Source organism: Macrosteles quadrilineatus, unplaced genomic scaffold (assembly GCF_028750875.1).
Source record: "Macrosteles quadrilineatus isolate MER2022 unplaced genomic scaffold, UCM_ALF_1.0 Scaffold_8__2_contigs__length_117827958, whole genome shotgun sequence".
In the NCBI taxonomy this organism is placed as follows: Eukaryota; Metazoa; Arthropoda; class Insecta; order Hemiptera; family Cicadellidae; genus Macrosteles; species Macrosteles quadrilineatus.
In genome coordinates, this window is record NW_026542601.1 from 33339854 (window position 1) to 33364144 (window position 24291).

Here is a 24291-nt window from a genome sequence, read left to right on the forward strand (position 1 = left end):
TATGATATGCATGTTTTTATCCACCTAGTAAAAAAAGTATTGCCAAATTGGACTTTTTAAAACAAGCAATAATATGTTATTTTCATATCATACACTGAATGTGCTGGTGATGTTAAGTCATAATAATCTGTAATGATACTCATCCCATGATAGCAAATGACGTGAGATGATTAAGCTGGGTTGAAAAAAACCCATAAATTCTTTGTTATTTCTCATCCAATGTAAGTATTAAAGACATGCCTAGGCCTTGCACATAAATTACAAATCAGGTGAAAAGGTTTAATCACCATTTATTTAAGTGGCATCAAGGTCTTCACCAGACTTGGAATTTTTATAAGTATAGTCTATCTATTTAATAAAACTGTACTATAGTTCGGACGCTTAGAAAGCGACCTCCTCCAGCATTGGTTTAGCATTAGCGCGCAGGTTGTTTTCTAAGCGGCCGAACTATAGTGGTTAACCATCATTTTCATTACTGTAGTTTTATTTAAGTCGGACAATTTGATACCAGTTGCGGTAGTTTGTACATAAAAAATTTAGTTTTAGTTGTTTGTATATATTTATGCTAAAGTAGAAACTATTTATAACTTTCTGTAAAATGTAATTAATCGTGTGATAAAATAATATTATTAGTATTATTATTTGTTCATTGTAGTTTTAATTATCTTTTAATATTGAGTTATGATCAATAAAGCCGTATCAAATAGGGATTGCCTTGCCTTATTAATGTAATTTATCTCAATTTTTCTGCTTGTCTCGTAAAATCCAGAAAAGTGTGCTGAATATTAAAATACTATTCATTCTCGATATTTCTGGTTTGTAATATAATAGATGCACTCTTTTAACATGGTCGTGGTATGCCTAAGTATATATTGATGATACATGACAATGCTAGTGGTCTAAAGTCTGTAAAATAAATCAAATATGTGTTCTTGATCTGCAAAACCCTACATTCCAGGGTATAGCCAAGCAGTGGCGTTTCCAGGGGGTTTTTAGGAGTTTGAACATACAAATCTTGACCTTAAAAAAGGTTTTTTTTACACCAAAAACCTTTTCTACAATTACATATAACTGTTTGGTATGTCTCTAAATAGCCTAAAAACAGTTTACAGATGAAATTTTCAAACATTTTCCGCAAGAGTTACAAGGACCCCCCAGTTCCTGGCGGGTATTCCACACCGCCTTCCTATGCAGATTGTGATGATCTCAATAGGTTTGCTGGAACCTCAAACAGATGTCCGCTCCGCTGCTAAACTCTTGAGAAAGGTTGGAAGACAAAGGTGAAAACTTGGCTGAAATCTAAATTTAACTTTCCATAGCAAATACTTAGCCTCTTTCCAATTTTCACTATCAAGATCAAGTCACGTTTTCATAACCTGATCTTTGTGAAAAAGACTATTATTCTGTACCTCTCAAAACCTGGATGATAACCAGTGGCTTTAAAAAAACCAAACAATAGTTATTTGTGCAACTAGTGGGCAAAGTGGCACATTGCTGCACACAAGAGAATTTTTTACACCCAAGCCTTAGGCGAGTGTGGAAAGTTTCTCGAGTGCAGCAAATGCAGTTTGCACTCGTGTTACACATATTTTTCCTACAGTTACTATAAAGCATATAAACCATAGTCTTTCAAACACTGTACAACATGTTTTTAGGTTAGACTAAATCCAAACATTGCACCAGCTGATCGTAGTTGTAATATCTTTAAGTGTTGCCAACTTATTTTCAACTTATTATATGCTATTTTGTGTTGTTTGGTTGGAATACTGGTGTGCGCCAAAGTAAAAACTGTGCGCCAAAGTAAAAACTGTGCGCCGAAGTAAAAACCGTGCACCAAAGTAAGGCTTTCTGTACTACAATCCATGCAAGGAAGCCCACTTTGTCGGATAACTGTAGGAAAAAGACTTAGGATGGTTGTATAAAACACCTGAAGGATGTCTTACTGATGAACTTGTTGAAAGTAGTGATATCTGCTGAGCCATGTCCTGATTTTTCCTTAACCTAAGGTGATTTTTTCTATAACCCTGGTTCTCAGGCTGCGGCCTGTAAATATGAGCAGCAGTAAATGTAATGGGGAATGCCACACACGGTGTGTTTTCCCGCAGTAGCGGGCGCCTATTTGTTTCAATGCTACTCTAATTCTTTGCGTGTTTTTACACTGAGTGTGTGCGTGAAAAAAACGCCTGTGTGGCCGCAGCCTCGGAGCAAGTTTTGGTAGACATAGTAAATTTAACTTGAAATTATATAGTTTGGCCACGATAACTTTAATTAGCGAATTTCCCATATAGGGAATAAGCTGTTACCGTAGGTCTCATGGTAAGACCTAGACCCGGGACCGATTTACTTTTTCATTTTGAGGTCCCCAGAGGCCAAAAACACCATCCGTTCATATTCATATATATATGTCCGTTAGCGCGATAACTCAAGCAAAAATGATCTGATTTTTATGAAATTTGGTACAAACTTGTAAACCTACGTTTATTCAAACAAGTTCACGAACCAGCATAATCGGACTATGGGAACGTGGGTTTTAAGGGGTAAAAATTGATTTTTCCTATTTTTGATCCTAAAAACTAAAAATTTCAAAATTTCTCGTTAGACCATTTGAAAGAGCTGAAAAAAAACAAATAATTTAGTATGATGAAGTGTTTTTGTATGTTCATTGATTACGGATAATATTAAAAAAATTTTAAATTTTAAATTCCCATGTTCTATATAAATATATATATGACTTTGAACGGATAGTGTTTTTGGCTTCTAGGGACATCAAAATGAAAAAGTAAATCGGTCCCGGGTCCAAGTCTTACCATGAGACCTACGGTAATAGCTTATTCCCTATATGGGAAATTCGCCATAAACACATCTCAATATCTTCCCCGTAGCAGCAAACCTAACTACTCACTAAAATTAATGTTACTATAAATAGGAAATAAATCTGACAGTTTTTAGGGAATATTGTAGTAGAAATCAAGCTGGGTAAATGGAAATTTGCTTAGTCTGCAGGTTTGCTGCGACAGGGGTATTTTCTAATATTGTATCTAACGATACAATTTTTAATAACAATCATGTAAAAACTAGTTCTAGATTATATTATTATTGGCTGTATTATCTGCAATTAAAGCAACTGTAATACCTTTTTCTGGAAAGGTACAACATGACCAGCATAAGGAACATGAGGCCTACCAAGAACAAAGCCTTGGGGTAGGCTAATCCTGATTCAATTTATTATGCATAATCTAAAACTACATGGTACTAATTATTTTTTTTAAGAGTTAGTCCAACAATGAACCAACATAGTCAATTTTAGTTTAAGAAATTAATCTAGGCAGTAGAGGACCAATGGTAAAAAAAAAAAAAACACTGACACACTAAAATTATTTTATTTAAAAACAAGGGCCAAAATTGCCAGTTATTCTGAGTACATGGTAATTTATTTTTAGAGTGTTAGTAAAATCAAAATATCAAAAACATACTTAGTTAAGTTATAACCCGACTACCAGTTATTAATATTTACTAAAAAATACTTCTAAACTATAAACTACAAGTTACAATAATACCATGAGAATACATTTATTTATACAAAATGATATAAGCTCATTATCAATGATGTAAATTATTTAAGATGGGGACGCCACTAGAACTTGACCCAAATATGAGTGAAGGATGAGTGTTTGAAACATTGTGTCACAAAAAACTGTTAATACTCTACGCAAATTGATTGTACATTATTGTTTATAAATTTTACACTAATATTTAGGAATTATGAAAGCTTTGATTTTGTTCTACAAATTCCCTAAGGCGAGTAAGTTATAGTAAAATAAATACAGAAATAAGTTAACTTTTTGCTTGACACAAAAAAAAAAAAAAATTAGATATAGATGTTTATATGTAGGTATTTATAGAGAGCGAAAAACATAGATGCAGCTTCACAAATGAGGGTTAGTTAAGAGAAAACCATAAACATGCACTCAAACCTTACAGTATAGATGTCAAAATAGGTTTGAACAGTTAATGTCAATATTTTATATCCCCATTTGCTTGGACCCAATGTAATAACAGAAACCCAAACATAAAACTTACAAAATATTTTAGTTCATCAGCACGTGCTACTGCATAGTAGAACCAAATAATTCATAGAGAGCAGTTTTAAGGCAGTGTAGCTTAGGAGTCAGTTTTCTTCAGAGAAGGTCTTTGCCAAAATTCCATAATATCAGTTTTGTGCTTAATATCAACTTTCTATTCCTCACCAGCGGTGTTCTTTCATAGACCTAAGATACGTACAGCGTGGCATTGGACAGAAACCCATCTGAAAGAGAAAGACTTTGTTACTGATAATCAATTTAAGTGATAAATGATCTGAAGTGAATGGTTAAATGATACTGTTAACTAATGGATACTTAAGTAGACCTCCTATACATATGGACCAGCTTATGCCAATGTTTTATTAAAAAAGTAAAAAAGAGCCAACATAGAATGTGCTAGTGTCTAAAATCCTATTTCCTATCTTATTTTTTATTGCTGACCGAGTTGATGGGTCATAGCAGTTGCTCTAGCTAACAATAAGTCCATTGGTTTGACTTGGTAATAAGGTTTGTGTAATCGACAGAAATTAGTAGTTTATATCAGTTCAGTTAGTAAATACACAATAAACTACGACAATTTTTATTAAAAACCTGATGAAAACTTCAACATGGTGATGGAAAGTCTAGTTGTATCACACCGTCAAAGATTACAGTAAGAGTTGAAAATTAGAAAATAAATGTGAAACTTTATTACAGCTAAAGTTGAAATTCTCGCATTCTTAGAAACCTAAATTTAAGACTGGGAAGGCAATGTCACTATGTAGTGGTTGACATAATTACAGGGTGTTTGAAGTTTGACAAATGTCAGAAGAGAGTTTCAACCTCCCACAGGAGTTATGAGTCTTCCTCAAATTGTCGCTGGGTGTATATGCGTTAATCTGTTTACATTTATATATTTTCAGTTTTATATATTTTCTCCTTAAATGTTTTGATTGAACAAAAATGTTCATGCAATGAAATGTGACTCACTAAGCATTTAATTCATTAACTAATGTAATTGTTAATTACCACTTAAACCTATCCCCCCAAACACATTATAAAACCTCAAGAATAATATGTCCAATTACCTTCAGGCAGTCTTTGTGAACTTCATGATCACAGTTGAGCTTAGCCAGTTCGTTTGAACCAACCTGAGTATTACAAGAATCACACTTTACTTCAGGAAGAGGCGAACTTGCGGTAGATCTGAAATAAGATGAGGTTTGTAATTACAAAATTGTGACAGCATCCAGTCACATAAGGAACAGACTTATTTTCGCTTTCTCCTCTTATTCATCCGTGGCAAAATGTGGTTGGATGAGTGTTAAGATACCTGGGCCCAATATATCTTCCACCAACCACCGCTAACTCACGCACATTTCCTGTCGCTGCTCGAACCATATTCAAGTGAACCTAAAAACCTGGTCAAAGTGCAAAATAATACCTAAGCTACATATCACAGCCAGCTTTTATGTTTTTTTAATACATCTGATTAATAAATAGTGAACAGAGATTTATCTATATAAATGGACTAATCTGATTTCATAAATGTATCTACAAGTAGCTAACATGAATTCAAATATTAACTATAATAAAATGGAAACTGGACCACGAGGCCACGACCGGATCGGTATATATATTAATATTCTACATAATTAAATACCGTACTATCTCATTACAGTTTTATTCAATAGTACAGCATGGAATTGAATTTTGGGGGTTCGCCTCTGAAATTGAAAAAGTTTTTAAAATTCAAAAAAGTTTATAAGAATTATGACTTTTTTACCATGGAAATCTTCATGCAAAAGATTTAAAGAATTGAATATTATGACTATTCCAAATTTTATTATTTACAAAACATTGTTAGCGGTGCATTTAAATTTTTATAACTACATTAGCGAAAGCTTTGACCACATCTATAACACTAGATTTAAAAATAATTTCCAATATCCGAGACACCGACTGAAGCTTGTAGAAAAAACACCTAAATACATGGGGAAAAACTTTTTAACAAACTCCTCAACTCTAAAAATTTTAATTAATAATAAATCTTTTAAATCAGACTTGCTGATTTTCTGATAAGTAAAACATATTACAGTGTTAATGATTACTTCATTGAAACTAACCAATCAATATGACTTTATTTTGTATGACATAAAAACTTTTTTTTTCTGTTATCGTTCAACAAATTTTGCCAACTTGTTAAAAACATTGTTTAATATAAGACACATTGTTGTACATTAAGTAAAGTTGGTAATAATCTTGACAATGTCATATGTTTTTTAGCTGGGCTATGATTCAAAACGTTGATGTGACAATAAAGAATTATTTATTTATTTATTTGTCTGCTTGGACATGGACAATTATTACACATGGTTTGGAAAAGGGAGAATGAATTATTATATTGACATACAGATTAAAAGAAAAACATATGGTGAAAATTGAATTATTTTATGGACAAACATCAGTGAAAATATACTGAGTTGTTACAACTTAACTCATTTTTCCTCCTGTCCGCCTAACATCGCCGCAAAAATGAAAAAAAAACCATTTACCTTGCTCCACCCTGAATAAATTAATTGAACTATTCTATGGCTATTCTCAACATTTTTTATCCCTATACAATGAATGATTTCGTCATGGTAGCAGGAAACCATGCGAAGGAAAATCAATGCTCCTGCCAAATAAGAATTGCTTTGTGATTAAATTTCTGTATTCTAAGGCGTTAACGACCATTGTCCATTGCCAGTTGACAAATGGGTAATTAATTGGTAGTAAAAATTTTGTGCAAAGGGTGTAGAAAGTTTGTAGTTGATTGTAGACATCTGAAAGATGTTTTTAATGGTGTCTGCGGTAAGAGACCATTTTGCAACACCAACAATGGTAAGCCCTAGTGGTCTTAAAGACATCAGCTAAGTATCCTCAAATTTAGTCACTATCTTGATGTAAAACACACTTGCTCTTGGTCTTGATGTGTACAATTTTCTGTCCCTGCAAACTTTCTGCGTCTAAACGTTATAACACTAATGTGATAACATATTTGTCAACTGGCATCAGATTCAATAGAAGTTGGCTTTCTTCCGACGACTTTTGATCCACAGAACAGAACCTGATTTATGTTAGAAGCATTGATTTTCTATAAAATTGTTTTTATACTATGACAATGACAATACTATTTGTCACATAGGAGTGGAAACCGGCTTGAATAGAAGTAAAATCAGCAAAAAAAAAAGGATGGTTTCAGACTTTAATTTGCTCACTTGACCTCATTTGGAGATCTTATATTACACAAAGTTTTCGTACATATAACATATAGTATGTTAAGTTTTTAACATAAATTATAAACTTACCGAGGTGTTTCAATCTTTTTTTGGCATAAAGTGTATGGGCAAATATTTATCTGAAAATAAAATGCAATATTTAACATTCTTTTCAACAATTGCACATCTTTAAAAAACAACTGTAAGTGATTATTTAAAAAGATTTAAGATTTTACTGTACAGCTATGCATTACCAATAATGTAAACAAATACACGTAGAGTTTTGGTAAATATATTTTAAGTAACTAGGTGGCGTTCGCAGAGGCATCCAAAAAATTGAGCGGAGTCATCAAGGGTTCATATTATATTGTTTTTGTCATACTGCAGTAAAAACAGTCGTTTTAATGCATGCGTTGCGGGTCTAAAGTAGCATTCTTACTCTTTAGGGAGTAAAAACCGTTTTTAGCCTCTATGGAGTAAACATCAGCCGTTGTCAACTCAGTTGGAAATTTCGATTGTAAATTATTGAATGTATCGAAAATATGTATCGATTCGTGCTTCGTAATCATTTTAACCTAGAGTCTACAGTCTCTTCCCATAGCTTTTTAGCATTGCAGATACATTAATCCATTCCCACACTCAACACTGCTCACCTTTACTTACTTCCTTCACCAGCCCCTACTTCGTGGACCTGTTTCCCTCTCTTCCCATAGCTTTTTAGGATTGCAGATACGTTAATCTATTTGCTAAAGACAGTTCCCACACTGCTAGCCGTACTACTTCCTTCACCATTTCCTACGTCATAGTCCTGTTTCCTTCCCTTCTCATAGCATTTTAGGATTGAAGATACATTAATCTAACTGCCACAGATGGTTCTCACACTATGCTCATGCTGTTATACTTCCTAAGCCACTTCCTACGTCGTGGAAAGTGGATTTCATCACTTTCCATAGCATTTTAGTACTTCAGATACGTTAATCTAATTGCCATGAACATTCCCACACACCGCACTGCTAGCCTTTACTACTTCTTTCACCATTTTCTATGTCGTGGGCATGCTTCCATCCCTTCTCATAGCATTTCAGCAAATTGCAGATAAATTAATCTAACTGCTACAAACGGTTTCCAGTGCCCACACTCCACACTGCTCACCTTACTACTTCCTTACTGTTTCCATCTCTTCCCATAGAATTTTAAGATTGTAGATACGTTAATCTAATCGTCATACACAGTTCCCACACACCGGACAGCTCGCCTTGACTACTTCTTTCACCACTTCCTACGTCACGGACCTGTTTCCCTCCCTTTCCATAGCATTTTAGAATTGCAGATACCTTAATCTATCGTCATAAAAAGTTCTTACACTCCGGACTGATCGCCTTTACTACATCCTTCACCATTTCCTACGTCACGGACCTGTTTCTATCCCATCCCTTAGCATTATTGGATTGCAAATACCTTAATCTATTGGTCATAAACAGATCCCACACCCCGAACAGCTCGCCTTTACTACTTACTTCACCACTTCCTACGTCACGGACCTGTTTCCATACCTTTTCATAGCATTTTAGAATTGAAGTACTGTTCACCTTTACTACTTCACCATTTTCTACGTCATGGACCTCAAGCTAGTGTCGTCATTTGATTATATTTATGATTATATTCACCGGTATGGTCTTTATCACCATGCAAAATTTGAAAACGATTGATTCAGCCATCTAGGAGGAGTTTGCGTATTACGAAATGCATAAGAGTCGACGTATAAGAGCTTCGCTCGCTCCGCTCAATTATTAAATGTTTTTTCATCACCCTGTATTTGAAAATAGCCCATTTCCATACAGCTGGGATCTTCGAAAATCTTCAATTTCCATACACAGAAAACAAATAGTGATCTCAGCTGACTTTTCCTGACCTAAACATTACTTTTGCTACATAAACATTCCTTTTACTACATAAACATTCCTTTCACTACATAAACATTACTTTCGCTACACAAACAATACTTTGTCTGACATTAACAAAGTTACAATCAGCAGAATTTTACACCAAAATTAATTGTACAGCCAATCGTGTTTAGATTAGAAAAACGAATGGATTATTAAAGTTACTTTTAAGTTTTTAAGATATTTTTAAGAAGTAGTTTTTTTTATCATGATAAAAAGAATCGTTCAATACTCATCACAAAAGTTTAATTTCGGGGCTTAATAGTGTTTCCCCGAAATGGGTCACTTTCGTGACTAGTAGTGAAATATACTATTATTTAAATTTAAAGATTGAAATATACAATATGTTGGTTAAAGAGAAGTAAATGCATTGTTTTATTAAAACTTAAAACGTTTGCCTCACTACACAGGAAGCAGCTGGTTTCTGTTCTCTTTGTAGACCAGAAAGTCGTTGATTTCAGAAAAAGTTTGGTAAAATCAGTTGAAGTTTAAGCGTAAGTCAGCTGGAGTGCAGTAAAATTAGCTGGAAAATGGTAAATTTACTCCTTCATAAAAACATAAGTTTATTCAATGGGCTCTTATTCCAAACAAAGCTAAGTTTTAATATTAGACATGTTTGGGCAGAGATGTTGCACTTTCACTCCTACGGGAAAGTATTTAAATCATTACTTTTCCTAAAGATGAGTAGAAATATTAAAGGGTTATTGTAATTTATGTATGAGTTATGCTTATCTTACACTCTATATTTGTGCCTGGTAGTGTGGCAAAAAGTATTGTACGCAACTCACCTGGAAAGGTGTTACGCTAGGTAATCAAAAGGAAATCCCGTGGGAGGATTGCTTTGTACTGTAACCACCATGCTTGTACCGTAAACACCCATGGTCTTGTAGCAATTACATCACAGAGTTAGGCCTAATTTGATATTACTGTAGGTACTATGCAGTTTAAATTTAGGTTTACCAAACCTAACATACAAGCTTTGAACATTTGGGCTTAAATTAATACCATGTATTTCAGGACCAACTGGCACATGGTACATAAAGGCCTCCTTTAACAGACCCTTTAAGATTTCAAGTGACAATCTCAGCATTTTTTAAAACAAACATTAGTAACAACATAGTTAGGCTTACCCCAGCAATACAGCGACTGTGGAATATATGTCCACAGCTCAGTCTGTCAATGTTTTCTTTAGCCAATGGTCCTCTACAATAGCCGCATACGGCTTGTTTCTGCACAGGGGGAGACCTGAAAAATGAAATAGTTATTTGTGTAACTAGTGGTGAAAGTGGCACTTTGCTGCACACGAGAGCAATGTTTACGGAATGATCTCGAGTGCAGCAAAGGCCTTTTTCACTCGTGTTACAGTCTCGTGTAACACTCGTGTTTTTCCTACAGTCACTATAAAGCATATAAATAATTAGTCTTTCAAACACTATACAACACGTTTTTAGGTTCAGATGGCAACACAAATGGTGCCCTAGAGAAAGTAGTACCCGTGGTCCGTATCACTCCGCTATTTTTCCTCGGCAAGAAATGTGCTCCGCGTTTTGAGAATATAGTTCCGTATGTTTTTGTAATTTGAAGTGGTCTCCACGCCTAAAAAAAATGCTTTAAAGGTATTTTCTTGTTTATTAAGATCGTAGGAATGTTTTAAAAACTTTTAAAAGAAAAGTCCAGAAAGTTCAGAAATACCGAAACTATAAACACGAAATGACAGGTTAAATCGTAGTTATAATAGTCAATCAGCTGCTCATAGTATTATTATCTTTAAGTGTTGCCAACCTATTTCCAAGCGAACACGGATTACGTGCATAATAGAATCACACTGTTTTGTGTTGTTTCGTTGGAATCCTGATGTGCGGCAAAGTATAAACCGTACGACAAAGTATAAACCGTACGGCAAAGTATAAATGTGCAGCAATTAGCAGCTTTCTGTGCTATAAACAGTACAAGGAAGCCAACTTTGTCGGGTGACGGTAGGAAAATAAACATTTAATTTACAAAAATGTAATAAGCACTACCATATTATTTGGTAACAGTGAGCTACTTCCATTCGCTCCCATGTGTAATAAATTACAAGAATATTAACTTAAATATTTTTGCTGCTGAATCACATTCATAAAAATAAAAATATTTTTAGGGTTGATTGTAAAATAGGTAAGCTGTTTTTAGTGAATTTCTCTAATAGGGAAGAAGCTACAGTAAAACCAAGATTGTCCGGGGTAATGCTTGTACCTCAGAAAAAAGGAATTTTTCATCAGACGAAGGAGCGAGCTGGAAACCGGAAGTGTGAAGTTAGCATAGCTATTTATTATTGTCTATAACTTATTTTTTAAAGAACTAACCAAAATATGTCAGAACCTTTGAGAACAACGAAGGAGTAACAATTTAGTAGATAGATAAATGTATATTCTCTAGATTAAGGTGCACGCTGGAAATGCTTTTAATGTGAACTTGGCTTAACAACTCGTTGTATCTTATAGCTTGGTAATTTTCGAGGACTAACAAAATAAGATATTTTGGCCTGCAGTGGTAGGCTTACATAAAAAGTACCTATATTAGCACACATGATAAAGATTTTTCAGAGGCTTTTTTGACAAGCTCAAACTCCTTACACAGAATTCATTATTGTATCTCCAGCGGTCCTGTAGTTATCGTAATCGTCTCCCACGGCTGTGAAGACATCGTAATTATTGTTTCCCGTGGTTCCGGCAAAATGTTTATCATTCCCGCAGTCGTGTGGCGATCATCATCGTCTTCCGCAATCGCGGAAAAATTCTTGCTGTTTCCTGCATTCATGTGAACATTATCATCGTCTTCTGTGATCGTGGCAATACTCTGATCATTCCTCGCAGCTCTGTAGATATCATCATCGTCTTCTGCCATTGCAGAAAATGCTGATAATCCCTCGCGGCCGTGTGTTTAGTGTCGACTCCCGCGGTCACGGAAACAACACTGTTGTCATTCGCGATGGCAGTAAATTGAAAACTCCAGGTGGATATACAAAATTCACGCATAATTCCCGGTTAAAAAACTCAAGCATAATTCTCGGATTCCCGGTTTTCCCCGTCAGTGGACACCCTGTAGGCCCTATATATATTGCAAAGGGGCGCTACTATTAGTTGTGTCTAGGGCGCTGACAGTGTCAAAAACGGGCCTGAGCTGAGGTTGCCTGTTTTCCTTAAAATGTACCAGACAGTTGTATAGGCCTATTAATTGCCTGTAACGGTCATCACTCCTAAGTCACGGAACATTGACCTACAGTGTTCATGCCTTGCGCTGGACGATATGGCTCTTATAGCATATCCTTTTGAGTTTTTAGAATGCTTCTTGTCTCCGAAGCGAGCCCCCAGATAATGACACCGTAGCTCATTAGACTGTGGAAGAGGCCATAGGCCTACAGTAATAACTTAGGCTAATTTTAAGTTGGAATCAGTGACCAAGTTTTATAGATTCCTTAGGCCTAGAAGGAAACCCGTTCTGGAAAGTCTGGCATCTAACTCACCTACCATGTGTTTCCCAAGTCAACTTAATTGCCATCCAGCCAAAAACCGAGTAGTTTCACAGGTTGTTGTTGTAGATTCTGATGTTTTAGACTGCATGTGGGCAAAAACTTGAAAACAGGACAATTGCTGTCCCCAGCTAATTATCTCTCTTCTGTCATGTATTTCTTACTTCTAATGGTTTTAAATAATTTATCATACTTTACTTTATATAAAAATGTGTAATTTGTATTTGTTTTTGTTGTATTTAATAAAGAAAAGTGTGTTTAAAAAGTTCATGTTGTCTACATTTAATGCAAAAACCCTGTCCCCAAGATTAGAAGTTGGATACAATAACCCTACCTCTTCAGTAGTATTAAGACGATATTGTTGTAATATTTGGTTTTAAATTGATGAATAATGTTAAAAGATTATAAAAATACATCAAACGGACTTTTTAATTAAATATAACGGCAATAGCGGGCGTTAAAAGTCGCGTCCCCAGCCGGGAACGTAATGCTGGGTTCGAGGGTTGGGACCGGTTCTCGTCGGGTCATTGAACCTTCTCGACTTCGGGTGGAACAAGACTTCGCCCTCTCTCAGTTCCTTGTTAGATGTGGGTGTGGTAGGTCAGACGCGATGTGACTCCAGGCTTTGCAGGTTAACCGGTAAGTCGTTTTTTAAAACCTGTTTTGTTAGCGTTAAGTTTTTGCGTAATGCTCGGTACCCTTGATAACTGTGACAATAAGGTGAATAAGTTATTGAAAACTAAGAAAATATAAGTAAAACAAATATTAAATCAAACATAATAGCTTGCGAAGGGAACTATGCCACCATGTTTCGTTTTAGTCAATGACGAGAGTAAAAATGCTAATATCGGTCACGCTAATGTCAGTCACAAAATCTGAGGATCTGAGGTGTGACCAGCATTACTTTTCGTACATTTTGTGACCCAAATTACTTCTCTTATGAGTTTTCAATGTCGAGAATTTTTTTTTTCCAGTAACCCACGATATGATTGGTGATTGCTTATATTTATTTTCTTTACGATAAATATTCCGATTGTGGAGACTATATGACAATCTGGGCGGCCAGAGTTTGGCTGCGAGATTAGCGAGAAAATTACGAACCTCGCTCAGTCTGATGTGACCTATCATTAGCAGACGATAAAATCAAAAGGTGACACAGCGTTACTAATATTATGCATTACTGTAATTAACAAATTGCTGACACCTCTGTTGTGATGTTAGTTAATGGATCCAGCTGAAAATTTGTTACCTGCATTACATGTAATGTCAGTCACGTGACCTACATTAGCTGTAATTTGGGTCACTCTTGTAATGGTGGGTCACAAAGTTTTTGTTGCCATATAATAAAAACCACTAATTCAAATGGTCGTTTTATAATTGGAAATTGTACTTATAAGTACATTATTTGAAAAAAACCAAAAAACAACCTATAATAAGTAGGCTATTGTGTGTTGGATAAAGGAAAAAGAGAGATCCTGAAATCATGTCCACAAATTTATTACAGTTTTATTTGAGCTTTTAACATCAAATATATTCATAAACTATTATATTTTTCACACTTGACTGTTATTTGGTAACCTAAAAAGCTAATGGAATCATAATTAGCCTACCATAATTCTTTCAAGCTAACTGTGTCAAAACTTAGGATTTTGTGTGTGACCCACATTACACAAAAACCTGTCCCCAAATTTCTCTTCTAGTAATAATTAATTATATAAATTAATTTCAGACTTAAAAACATTATATTTATGAACTACAAAGACCAAACTTTCAAAAAATATAAGATTTATTAATGTAGGTAAGTATAATTTTTTTCAAATGCTGGGGACAGCAATTGTCCTGTTTTCAAGTTTTTGCCCATGTCAGTTCCTGGGTTTTGTCATTATTTATTTTTAGCTTAAGTTACCATTAAGGAAACAGGCTTTAGCTTCGTCAAGGATTTTGAGTGTTCCAATTTGCAGTTGGTCGGTACTACTTTGTGATGAGGTTAGTGTCATCGGCAAAGAACATTAAGTTCTTCCCTCAGTCCCCAGGTCATTAATAAAAATTAGGAAGAGCACAGGTCCAAGAACAGATCCCTGTGGAACCCCTAGGCTGCGTTCAGGTCACTGGAGAGAGCTCTCCATTTTCATATTATTTGGGACCTCCAAAAGATATTAAAAGACTTGCCAGCTTTAGACGATTTTTTGGGACAATTTGCCTGGTCTACATACTAGGCCTAGGCTACCTACAGTAGACTCCCTCTTATCCGTACTCCTAAGGACCGGGGCCAGTCCGGATAACCAGTTTAAATGCATACTGTATGCAGTATATGACTTAAATTTAGGAGAGCATTGTATTGAGACACACGACGTGATCATTGGTCTCAATGTTTCCCACGAGAACAGTTGTTTCAGTACCACCCACTTCCTGCAGATCTGCTCCGGTTAAACCGATGTGCTGATAAAATAGTCCAGTTAAAGAGATGTCATTTCTGCCGAGTGTAGTCTGGTTAAACCGATGTCCGGTTAAAAGGTCCGGATAAGAGGGGAGTATACTGTACCTGAAATGGGTACACCTCTAGCCTAGGATCTAACTTAACTTTAAAGTTAGGATATTGATATTGAAATTAGCTAAGTTGCATACTACATCAATGGAACTGGGATTTAAGCTTGGCCTAAACGTCATGTAGCCTAGGCCTGGCATACAAAAAAAAAAACAGAAGAGATAACTTAGGTACCCTAAGTTAAGCTTAGAGATAGTTAATTACCTTGGATCACGATGCAGATGCTCTTTTCGATTTTGTCCATAATAATCATATTGTCTTTCTTTGCGGCTCTCCCTCTCCTTAAATGCTTCATAAAGAGCAACCCCAACAGCAAAAACAATTCCCACAACTCCAGCAATCAAATAGTTGCCAGCCATGGTTTGGTTACTTTACTTTACTATTTATTTATTACTACTAGGATAGTGAGTGAAGAGTCAATGACCGCAGTATTATTTAATTATACTAGTTAGTATTATTTCATTACTAAAGAACAAAGACTGGGCTCAATGAAAACCTCTTTAGCCAGCGAAGCCGAGCCGAAGCCATAGATACTAGATAGCTGATTCTGCTGAGGCTGATTGAGTCTGAGTGTCGGGTCGGGTCGGGACGGGATAGCGCTGGGTTCACAACAACGATATGGTAGGCATTCGGTTAAATATCGAGCTTGTTTTCTACCGGATGACAGACATCGACTTCTAGTATCGGCATCGGCTCTGGCTCACCGCACCCGGCTGTCTCATACTCATGGTGGAATAGTAAACTATTGCCTTGGTGCCTTCTGCTGCAGCTGCTCCTATAGCTCCTATGTCTGTCGTCAAACGTCATAATGTGCCCTTGACGACGGAAGGCCATAATTTTATTCACAATATTTATTTATTTATTTATTTATTTATTTATTTGTATACGGTAAACACCATTTTACATTTTACATTGCTTATATATAGAGATGGCCAAAAAAAATGACGTAATAATAGTCAAAGCTACTACCTACACTTAATTAACAAAACAGAGTTGAGAAATAAATATATGATAAATATCACAGCAAGTGGCAATAAAGACTAGTTAACATGCAGGAACAATAATACAATAAATATTAACGAAGTAGAGACTAACAATAAGCAAACCAAAAAATATGAACAACTATGAATAACTACAAAATAAATACATAGTGTGGAGGCAAAAACAGCAAATTTACAGAAGATAACAATGTGCAAACGGTATGGTAAACTCTGAACAAAAATAAAAAACTTAACAATAAAGGTAACAACAAGATAGACCATAAATATTAATAAATATGAAATGCACAGAAGTGAGGGGAGTCGACGGCCCCAACACTACCACACACTCTTGCACAGAAACATGCACTCACTGGCTCGGAAGTGAGGGGAGTCGACGGCCCCAACACTAAGTCATCGCCACACTCCTAACAAAAAGCTAATTAAAAAGAAAAAAATCAAACATGCACATGCTCCTCTGACGAGTAGAAGTTGGTTAGCTCTTTCCTAAGGCGATTCTCGGAGAACTGAATCAGGTCGATGTAACTGGGCAGGCTGTTTCCCAGACGATGAAGGCGAGGCAGAGCACTGTGGTAAGAATACTGTGTCGAACAATGAGCTCTCTCAAAGAGACCTCTGGATCGAACCACCCGAGCACAACGAAAATCAACCCTGCTCAGCAAATCTGGTGAATCGACCGAGGCTGTGATGATCTTCTTTAAGAGCAGCAGATCAAAGATTTTGCGTCTCGAACTCAGAGGAAGAAGTCCAAACCGACGTTTCATCTCATCCAGTGGTACTTCAAGGTAGCGAAAGCCCAGACTCACTCCAAGTACTCGGAGAAATTTTCTCTGTACACCCTCGAGAAGATCAACATGGCATATCAGGTATGGTGACCAAACTGGCGAGCAGTACTCCAACAAAGGGCGGACCAGCTGCACATACAAAGTCCTTAGGGCATGAGGTGAAAACCCATCTCGAGACATTCTGACAACAAATCCCAGAGCAGAATAAGCCTTCTTACTTATGTTTCTCAAGTGAGGTTCTGGACTTAGATTCGAGGAAACAGTTACTCCGAGATCTTTCACTATAGAGGATCGGTGGAGAGTCGAACCAAATAAGGTATAGTTGAACACCATTACATTCGTGCGCCGAGAGAAAGAGAGTACAACGCACTTAGATATGTTCAACTCCATCTCATTCTCCGAGCACCACCGCAGCACATTGTCCAAGTCACCCTGCAGCTCCTCACATTCAAAGTCCGTTGTTACTTCCTTATAGATTTTAGCATCGTCTGCAAACAGTAACATTCTTGAATGCTTGACAGCCTGGGCTAGGTCGTTAATGAAGATTGAAAACAGTACAGGACCCAAAAGAGAGCCCTGTGGCACTCCAGATAACACAGGAAAGGCTTCAGATTCAGACCCATTATATCTCACAATAAGGCAGCGTCCACTAATATAGCTCCGAAACCACTTCAGCATAGGTCCAGCCACTCCCAAAATACCAAGCTTTGCCATAAGGTGATCATGGCTGATTCTATCGAACGCCTTCGAGAAATCTATGTACACACTATCCACCTGGTGGTTTCTGTTGAAAGCTGAGATAATGTCGTCATGGTATGTTATTAAGTTGGTCGTTGATGATCTGCCACTATAGAATCCATGTTGAGCTGTAGACAGAAAACTTCTGGCAAAGAAAGACAGCCGAGTAAGAACCAGAGACTCAAACACTTTTGCAAGCGTTGGCTGAATCGCTATAGGCCTGTAGTTCTTGATATCCGAGGGATTGCCACTCTTTAAAATTGGTACAACGAAGCTTGTCTTCAGGCAGTTAGGAAAAACACCAGATGAAAGAAATGAATTAAAGAAGATTGTTATGTGCGGTGCAAGAATAGAGCTACAGTACTTGAGTAGCGATGGAGAAATCTCATCGGGTCCTGCTCCTTTATTAGCATTCAGAGAGGACAAGACAGCTTCAACTTCTTCACATGATACAGAAAACCCAGTAAGAGATGAGAGAGTTGTATTTGAGTCTTCATATGAGGGAGACCCTGATGGTGGTCTAAAGACAGACGAGAGATGTTTAGCAAAAGTCTGCAGATATTACAGTGAGAGTGAATGCAAATAAATAAGTACAACATAATATCTGAACCTGGCATACAATTTGCCAATGAAAATGTTTATTATCCAATTACAGTAAGGCTGATAACCAGCATGATGAATATATAAGAACTTAAATTACGGAGGAATTTTAAAATTAATATTCCAGTAACTTGCGCAATTAACGCCAGATAAATTACCACCCCCTTACTTTTAAAAACGTTTAGATGACCTTTGCATATTTCCTCCATAATAATGCACTATGCACCATGAAACTGATCAAAAGGAACAATGTTGGAATAAATTAAATCAAATATTCTCCTCTCCTTTTAGGCTAGTGCTAGTAGTTTTTGTAATCTCTTGTCTTCTCTCTTCTGTCTGTCGGTGTTGGTTGGTTTGGTTTTTTTTTGACAAAGTTTATTTACAATCTGTTTTGCATTAAACAATTAATAATTAAATACGATGACATTTTTATTAATAAAATAAAAATTGGAAAACATGAGTTAGCAGCTAAACTGGTTTGTTTACGTTTTGGTTGGTTGGTTGGCGCTATGGAAGCCAATCGATTTACGATATTCGATAGTAGTTGTTTTCATACGTGTTTCATACTACGACGATCGATACTTAACCGTATGCCTACCATATAGTTGTGAACCCAGCGCTATCCGAGCGGGACTCGGGAGTTCGGGAGGCGGGACAAGGGCAATAAAAAGTTTCTGATTTCTGATTTCTGAGGGACAAGGGACATCGAATCGGACCGAACCAGTAACAGAGTAACATCGATATTAGTATCGATAGTCATATCGGCCTTTAATCATCGATGTCAAAAGAATATCGAAGTCAAAATATCGACATTTTAAATATCGCGACCATTGCAACTGTCGCGGCTACTCTTTGACCACTTGAAAACTCTTATATAATCATCAATCACAGATAGCTTATAGGTAAGGTACGAGGCTCATGGCGAAGATACCAGGTTCGAGACGCGTCTGGGCCAAAAAGGTTTTCTCCTTTTTTCAAAATTTGTGTTTATTAACTATTGAATCAATGTACTCAACTGATAATTAAGCTTTTAATATTAAATCTTTATTATTTTGCGTTTTTATGTCTAGGCCCAATGGCCCCAGGAACATCCCATAGTAGTCCCATATGAGAATGTCCTGAGGACTACCCTGGGATGACCTCATAGGATGTGATGTGAGCTTATCCGTGAGACATCCCCTGGGTGGGGACATTATACGCATTCCTGCGAATATCCGGGGATATCCCAGGTTGACCATAGGACTAGACTACTAACTTATATGGGATATCTTGCATATCCTTCGCAATATCCGTGGGATGTCTTGAGGAGAAAGTCTGGGAAGGGAAGTACAAAAACAAACCTCCCAGTGAGGTTCCCCCTAGGAGGATTAAACATTAAGAAAAATACGCTCGAGTTTCTTTGAAGCCAGCCAGCAGATCCTGATCCAAACATATTTGTTTATCAGTTCAAATTTGTAAACAAAAAGCTACTACAATATCAAAATTATTCCAAAAGATTTATACATTTTGAATTGATCTTCCTGTTTCCATTAAAATAAGTATATTTTCATAAATATTTTAATTAAACTATTCTCATAATCATAAAAACATTAAAATCTTTGGAGCAGAACCTCTACCTCTTAACCTCTGCTGTTTGAACTGTCAAATTATATAGTGTATTTACAGTTGACTTCAGTTAATATTTTTTACTATTTACATTCTTCCCAAAATGTAAACATTGAAACTTTGGATGCACGTGGGGCGTAGCCCAAGGGAAATATAATAACAGGAATATGCCTATATGTTAACCAGGTATATAAGCTACTTTCATATAAAAATTTTATTTCAATTGGTTCAGTGGTTTTTGCGTTATTAGGTAACAGACAGACGTACACACACAAACACACACCATCTCATCTTAGGCCTACTAATATTATAAATGTGAAAGTTTGTGTGTTTGTTTGTTTGTTTGAAGTTCAATCACGCATAAACCACTGGACGGATTTTCCTGAAATTTGGCATGGTGATAGCTCACATTCCCGATTAATATATAGGCATATTCTTATCTCAAAAATTCTTTCGGGCTCCACCCCAGTGGCTCTGTAGTTCCCCATGCTAACCTTATGAGTATTCGTATTTAAAGGTAAGTACCTGGGGACCGAGCTTTGCTCGGGGGAAAAATCATCACTCTGAAAGCAGTCTTAGTATTGGAGATACATAAATCCATTCCCAAACTAAACACGGCTCGCCTTGACTACTTCCTTCACCACTTCCAACTTAGCGGACCTGTTTTCCTCCCTTCCCAAAGCATTTCAGAATTGCAGACACCTTAATCTAATCGTCATAAACAGTTCCCCACGCTCCGGACTACTCGCCTTGACTACTTCCTTCAACACTTCCTACGTCGCGGTTCCCACGCTCCGGACTACTCGCCTTGACTACTTCCTTCAACACTTCCTACGTCGCGGACCTGTTTCCCTCCCTTCCCATAGCATTTTAGGATTGCAAATACCTTAATCTAATCGTCTTAAACAGTTCCCACACTCCGGTCAGCTCTCCTTGACTACTTCCTTCACCCCATCCTACGTCACGGACCTGTTTCCCTCCCTTCCCATAGCATTTTAGGATTGCCCATACCCTTATCTAATCGCCATAAACAGTTCCCACACTCTGGACAGCTCGTCTTGACTATTTTCTTCACCACTTCCTACGTCGCGGACCTGTTTTCCTTCCTTCCCGTAGCATTTTAGGATTGCAGACACCTTAATCTAATCGTCATAAACATACGCTCCATACTACTCGCCTTTACTACTTCCTTCACCACTTCCTACGTCGCGGACCTGTTTCTCTCCATTCCCATAGCACTTTAGGATTGTAGATACCTTAATCTAATCGTTATTAACAGTTCCCACACTCCGGACAGCTCACCTTGACTACTTCCTTCACCACTTCCATCTTAGCGGACCTGTTTTCCTCCCTTCCCATACCATTTCAGAATTGCAGACACATTAATCTAATCGTCATAAATAGTTCCCACGTTCCATACTACTCGCCTTTACTACTTCCTTCACCACTTCCTACGTCGAAAACCTGTTTCCCCCCCTTCTCATTGCATTTAAAGATTGCAGATACCTTAATCTAATCGTCATAAACAGTTCCCACACTCCGGACTGCTCGCCTTTAAACTACTTCCTTCATCACTTCCTACATCACGGACCTGTTTCCCTCTATTCCCATAGCATTTTAGGATTGCCCATACCCTTATCTTATCGTCATAAGCAGTCCCCACACTCCGGACAGCTCGCCTTTAAACTACTTCCTTCACCACTTCCTACGTCACGGACCTGTTTCCTTCCCTTCCCATACCATTTTTTATTATTGCCTTTACTACTTCCTTCAACACTACCTACGTCGCGGACCTGTTTCCTTCTCTTCCCATAGCATTTTAGGATTGCAGATACCTTAATCTAATCGTCATAAACAGATCCCAGACTTCGCACTGCTACCCTTGACTGCAAATGCTACAATGTATCGAGTAATCTTTAGTATAATCTCAGAGTAAATGAGGTATAATCTTTGCTAGATTATTAACAAGTAATGCTTTCCCTTTTGTACTGTATTTGTAATTTGCTAGTATACTGTGCGTAGTTGGCTTATTATGAACACATGCTACAACTTCAAGTCTTTTGTTTACTTTTTGTTTGTTATTTAATTCAACCAACATGGTTACTTAGCAACCCATAAGACTAATGTTAAAAAAATGTGACTTTTAGTTTCGTTTTTCTACGTAATTAGATTTTTGTTGGCAGTTCTAACTGCATGAAACTCGTTTTTAGGCCAAAAATAAACTATTTACAAGATTTGAAGAAAATCGTCGGAGCCGTTTTCGAGATCTTTCTGCAAGCAAGCAAGCATACATACATACAAGCAAACATTGCTCGTATTAGATTATAGGATTAAAGAATTTAGTCAGCTGTTTCAACTAAAAAAGTTGGTTATTTTTATGCAAAAGCATTAACAGTTATAAGATTTACCAACAGGGTGCAGCAAAGCTATATTTTTTGCATTTATGAAAACCGCTAATTTGAACCAAGCAACAACAACAAAAACCGTGATAAGAAATGAGAACTGTCAAAGTTGGATTGTTTACACTTATGTTTATGTTTTTAATTTAATGAATAATTTGTGATATTTTGCGAATCTTTAATAATTTATTTTTCTCTAACTGTTTAGCTGAAGTGGTAGAACATTATGGCTATGATGGTAGATGTGTAATACTATAGCATATATAAAACATACTCCCTTAGACTGGAGTATGTTTTATCTATGCTATAGTATACCGTAAATTTAATGACGGAAATTGTATCAAACTGTGCCCTCCCCCATTGTAAATGCAAAGCTTGAGTATACATGCAATAAGCATTTTATACTTACATGCCAATCCCGTACGAAGGACGGGTACTCTACTAGAAAATATATAAATATATATAGATTGTAAACAACAAATTATCATTTAAAATAATAGTTGTTAGCGCAGCAACGCACGCCGGGTAACTGCTAGTTTTATCATAGATAAAACGGGACTCTTTTTTATCTATGATTTAATATATTACTGCTGTGCTATAAAGCAAGGCGGCCAAAGACCTAAAACTAAAACGATGGTAACGGAAATGAAAGAAGAAAAGAAAAAGAACAACGTCAACAAAGTATTCAAAGTTTTGTTTGCTGTTGTTTGCTTGCTCACTGCTCGGCGCCATTTTTATCTGTAAAAACTCAGTTTGGATATACAATTCTAAAATAATATATAAGTTAGATTGAGTGAGTTTTCTATTCATTTCTATTTTACATTCATTCTACTAACGTAATGGCGTCTTATTCGGTGAGTTATTAGAACTTTTTTATCAGTTATGATAATCTAACATAGCTAATGGCATTTCAGTTCAACTAATAGGCCTTGGCTATAGATAAACAAAGTGCAGAATTCAGAATCACAGATAAAAAATGTTTAGTCTTACTTCATACTAACTTAAGTTAGCCTACTACTTACTTAGTAAGTACCTATTACTTCAGGTTACTTACAATGTTGTAATTGACAAGTTTAAACTTAAACTAGAGATTTATATAACTTAAGTTACCGGTAATTAATAGTTAGGCCTAGGCCTTTGTGTAACTTACCAACTTTTATTAAGTTATGTAGCTTCCCTACTATGTTTCACAGCAGACACTGAGGCTTCCGCTTAGTTTTGCATGAGAGAGGATACAAACCCACTTTTGAAGAATTGTTGCAGTGTAGCCTAAACTTAACTTAGGCAAGCCATTTCTTGAAAGCCTTCAGTTTAGGCTATAGGGCACAGCCCTAGAATTGGCAGGGAGTAGGGGTTATATTATCTGTGAGACAGTTTTAGGCCTGCACCTAAGGCTAGAAAGCTTTTTTGAGTCTTGCTTAATTTAAAAGTCTAAACTAGGGCCTAAGTTTTATGCACCTAAGTAGTGATGTGATGAGTCGGGTACTTTCCTGACTCGAGTGGCTCGACTCGCCAACTGCCGTGAACTCGAGTTACGAGTCGAGTCAGACTCAACTCGAAACTCGACCCGAAACCAATGCATCATGTGAGTCTGCAACGACTCGGAGTCGACCAATAGGGTTAACTTATAGTTTTGCGAGTCGGCCGACTCGGTAGCGGCCAATAGCGTATCAGCTTTACGAGTCGAGTCGACTCGACTCGAGACGTTCCGAGTTCTTTGGCATTCTCCGTACGAGTTCGTTTTGTGGATTGTGTAGGGTTATACTCGCACTCGGCCAATAGGGTTTCAGTTATACGAGTCAACTCAACTCGCGTTCCGCCAATAGTGTTGAATCTATGCGAGTTG

General features: G+C 36.7%; 2 protein-coding genes across 2 annotated transcripts in view; one reads left to right on the forward strand and one right to left on the reverse strand.

Moving 5' to 3' along the window:
• Window positions 1-3370: 3370 nt before the first annotated feature.
• LOC128999836 (uncharacterized) lies at window positions 3371-15870 on the reverse strand. The gene is made up of 5 exons (XM_054426540.1): window positions 15525-15870; window positions 10395-10509; window positions 7412-7461; window positions 5150-5267; window positions 3371-4306 (listed from the first exon to the last, which is right to left on the reverse strand). The coding sequence occupies exons 1-5, from the start codon at window positions 15677-15679 to the stop codon at window positions 4244-4246; spliced, it is 501 nt and encodes a 166-aa protein (XP_054282515.1). The 5' UTR covers window positions 15680-15870; the 3' UTR covers window positions 3371-4243.
• A 7328-nt stretch (window positions 15871-23198) lies between these two features.
• LOC128999835 (uncharacterized) overlaps window positions 23199-24291 on the forward strand; it is a 40592-nt gene continuing 39499 nt past the window's right edge. The window contains exon 1 of the mRNA XM_054426539.1: window positions 23199-23299. Within this exon, the coding sequence (XP_054282514.1) occupies window positions 23285-23299 (15 nt within the window). The 5' untranslated portion in view covers window positions 23199-23284. The remainder of the gene's footprint in view (window positions 23300-24291) is intronic.

What these genes read in the sequence shown, in the direction of transcription:
- LOC128999836 (XM_054426540.1), bottom strand. Translation starts at nt 15,679, where the DNA reads ATGGCTGGCAACTATTTGATTGCTGGAGTTGTGGGAATTGTTTTTGCT. An exon ending in CATCTGCATCGTGATCCAAG is followed by an intron (nt 10,510 to 15,524) that starts GTAATTAACTAT and finishes TTCATTTTTCAG; the next exon opens with GTCTCCCCCTGTGCAGAAAC. An exon ending in ACAGTCGCTGTATTGCTGGG is followed by an intron (nt 7,462 to 10,394) that starts GTAAGCCTAACT and finishes TTTTATTTTCAG; the next exon opens with ATAAATATTTGCCCATACAC.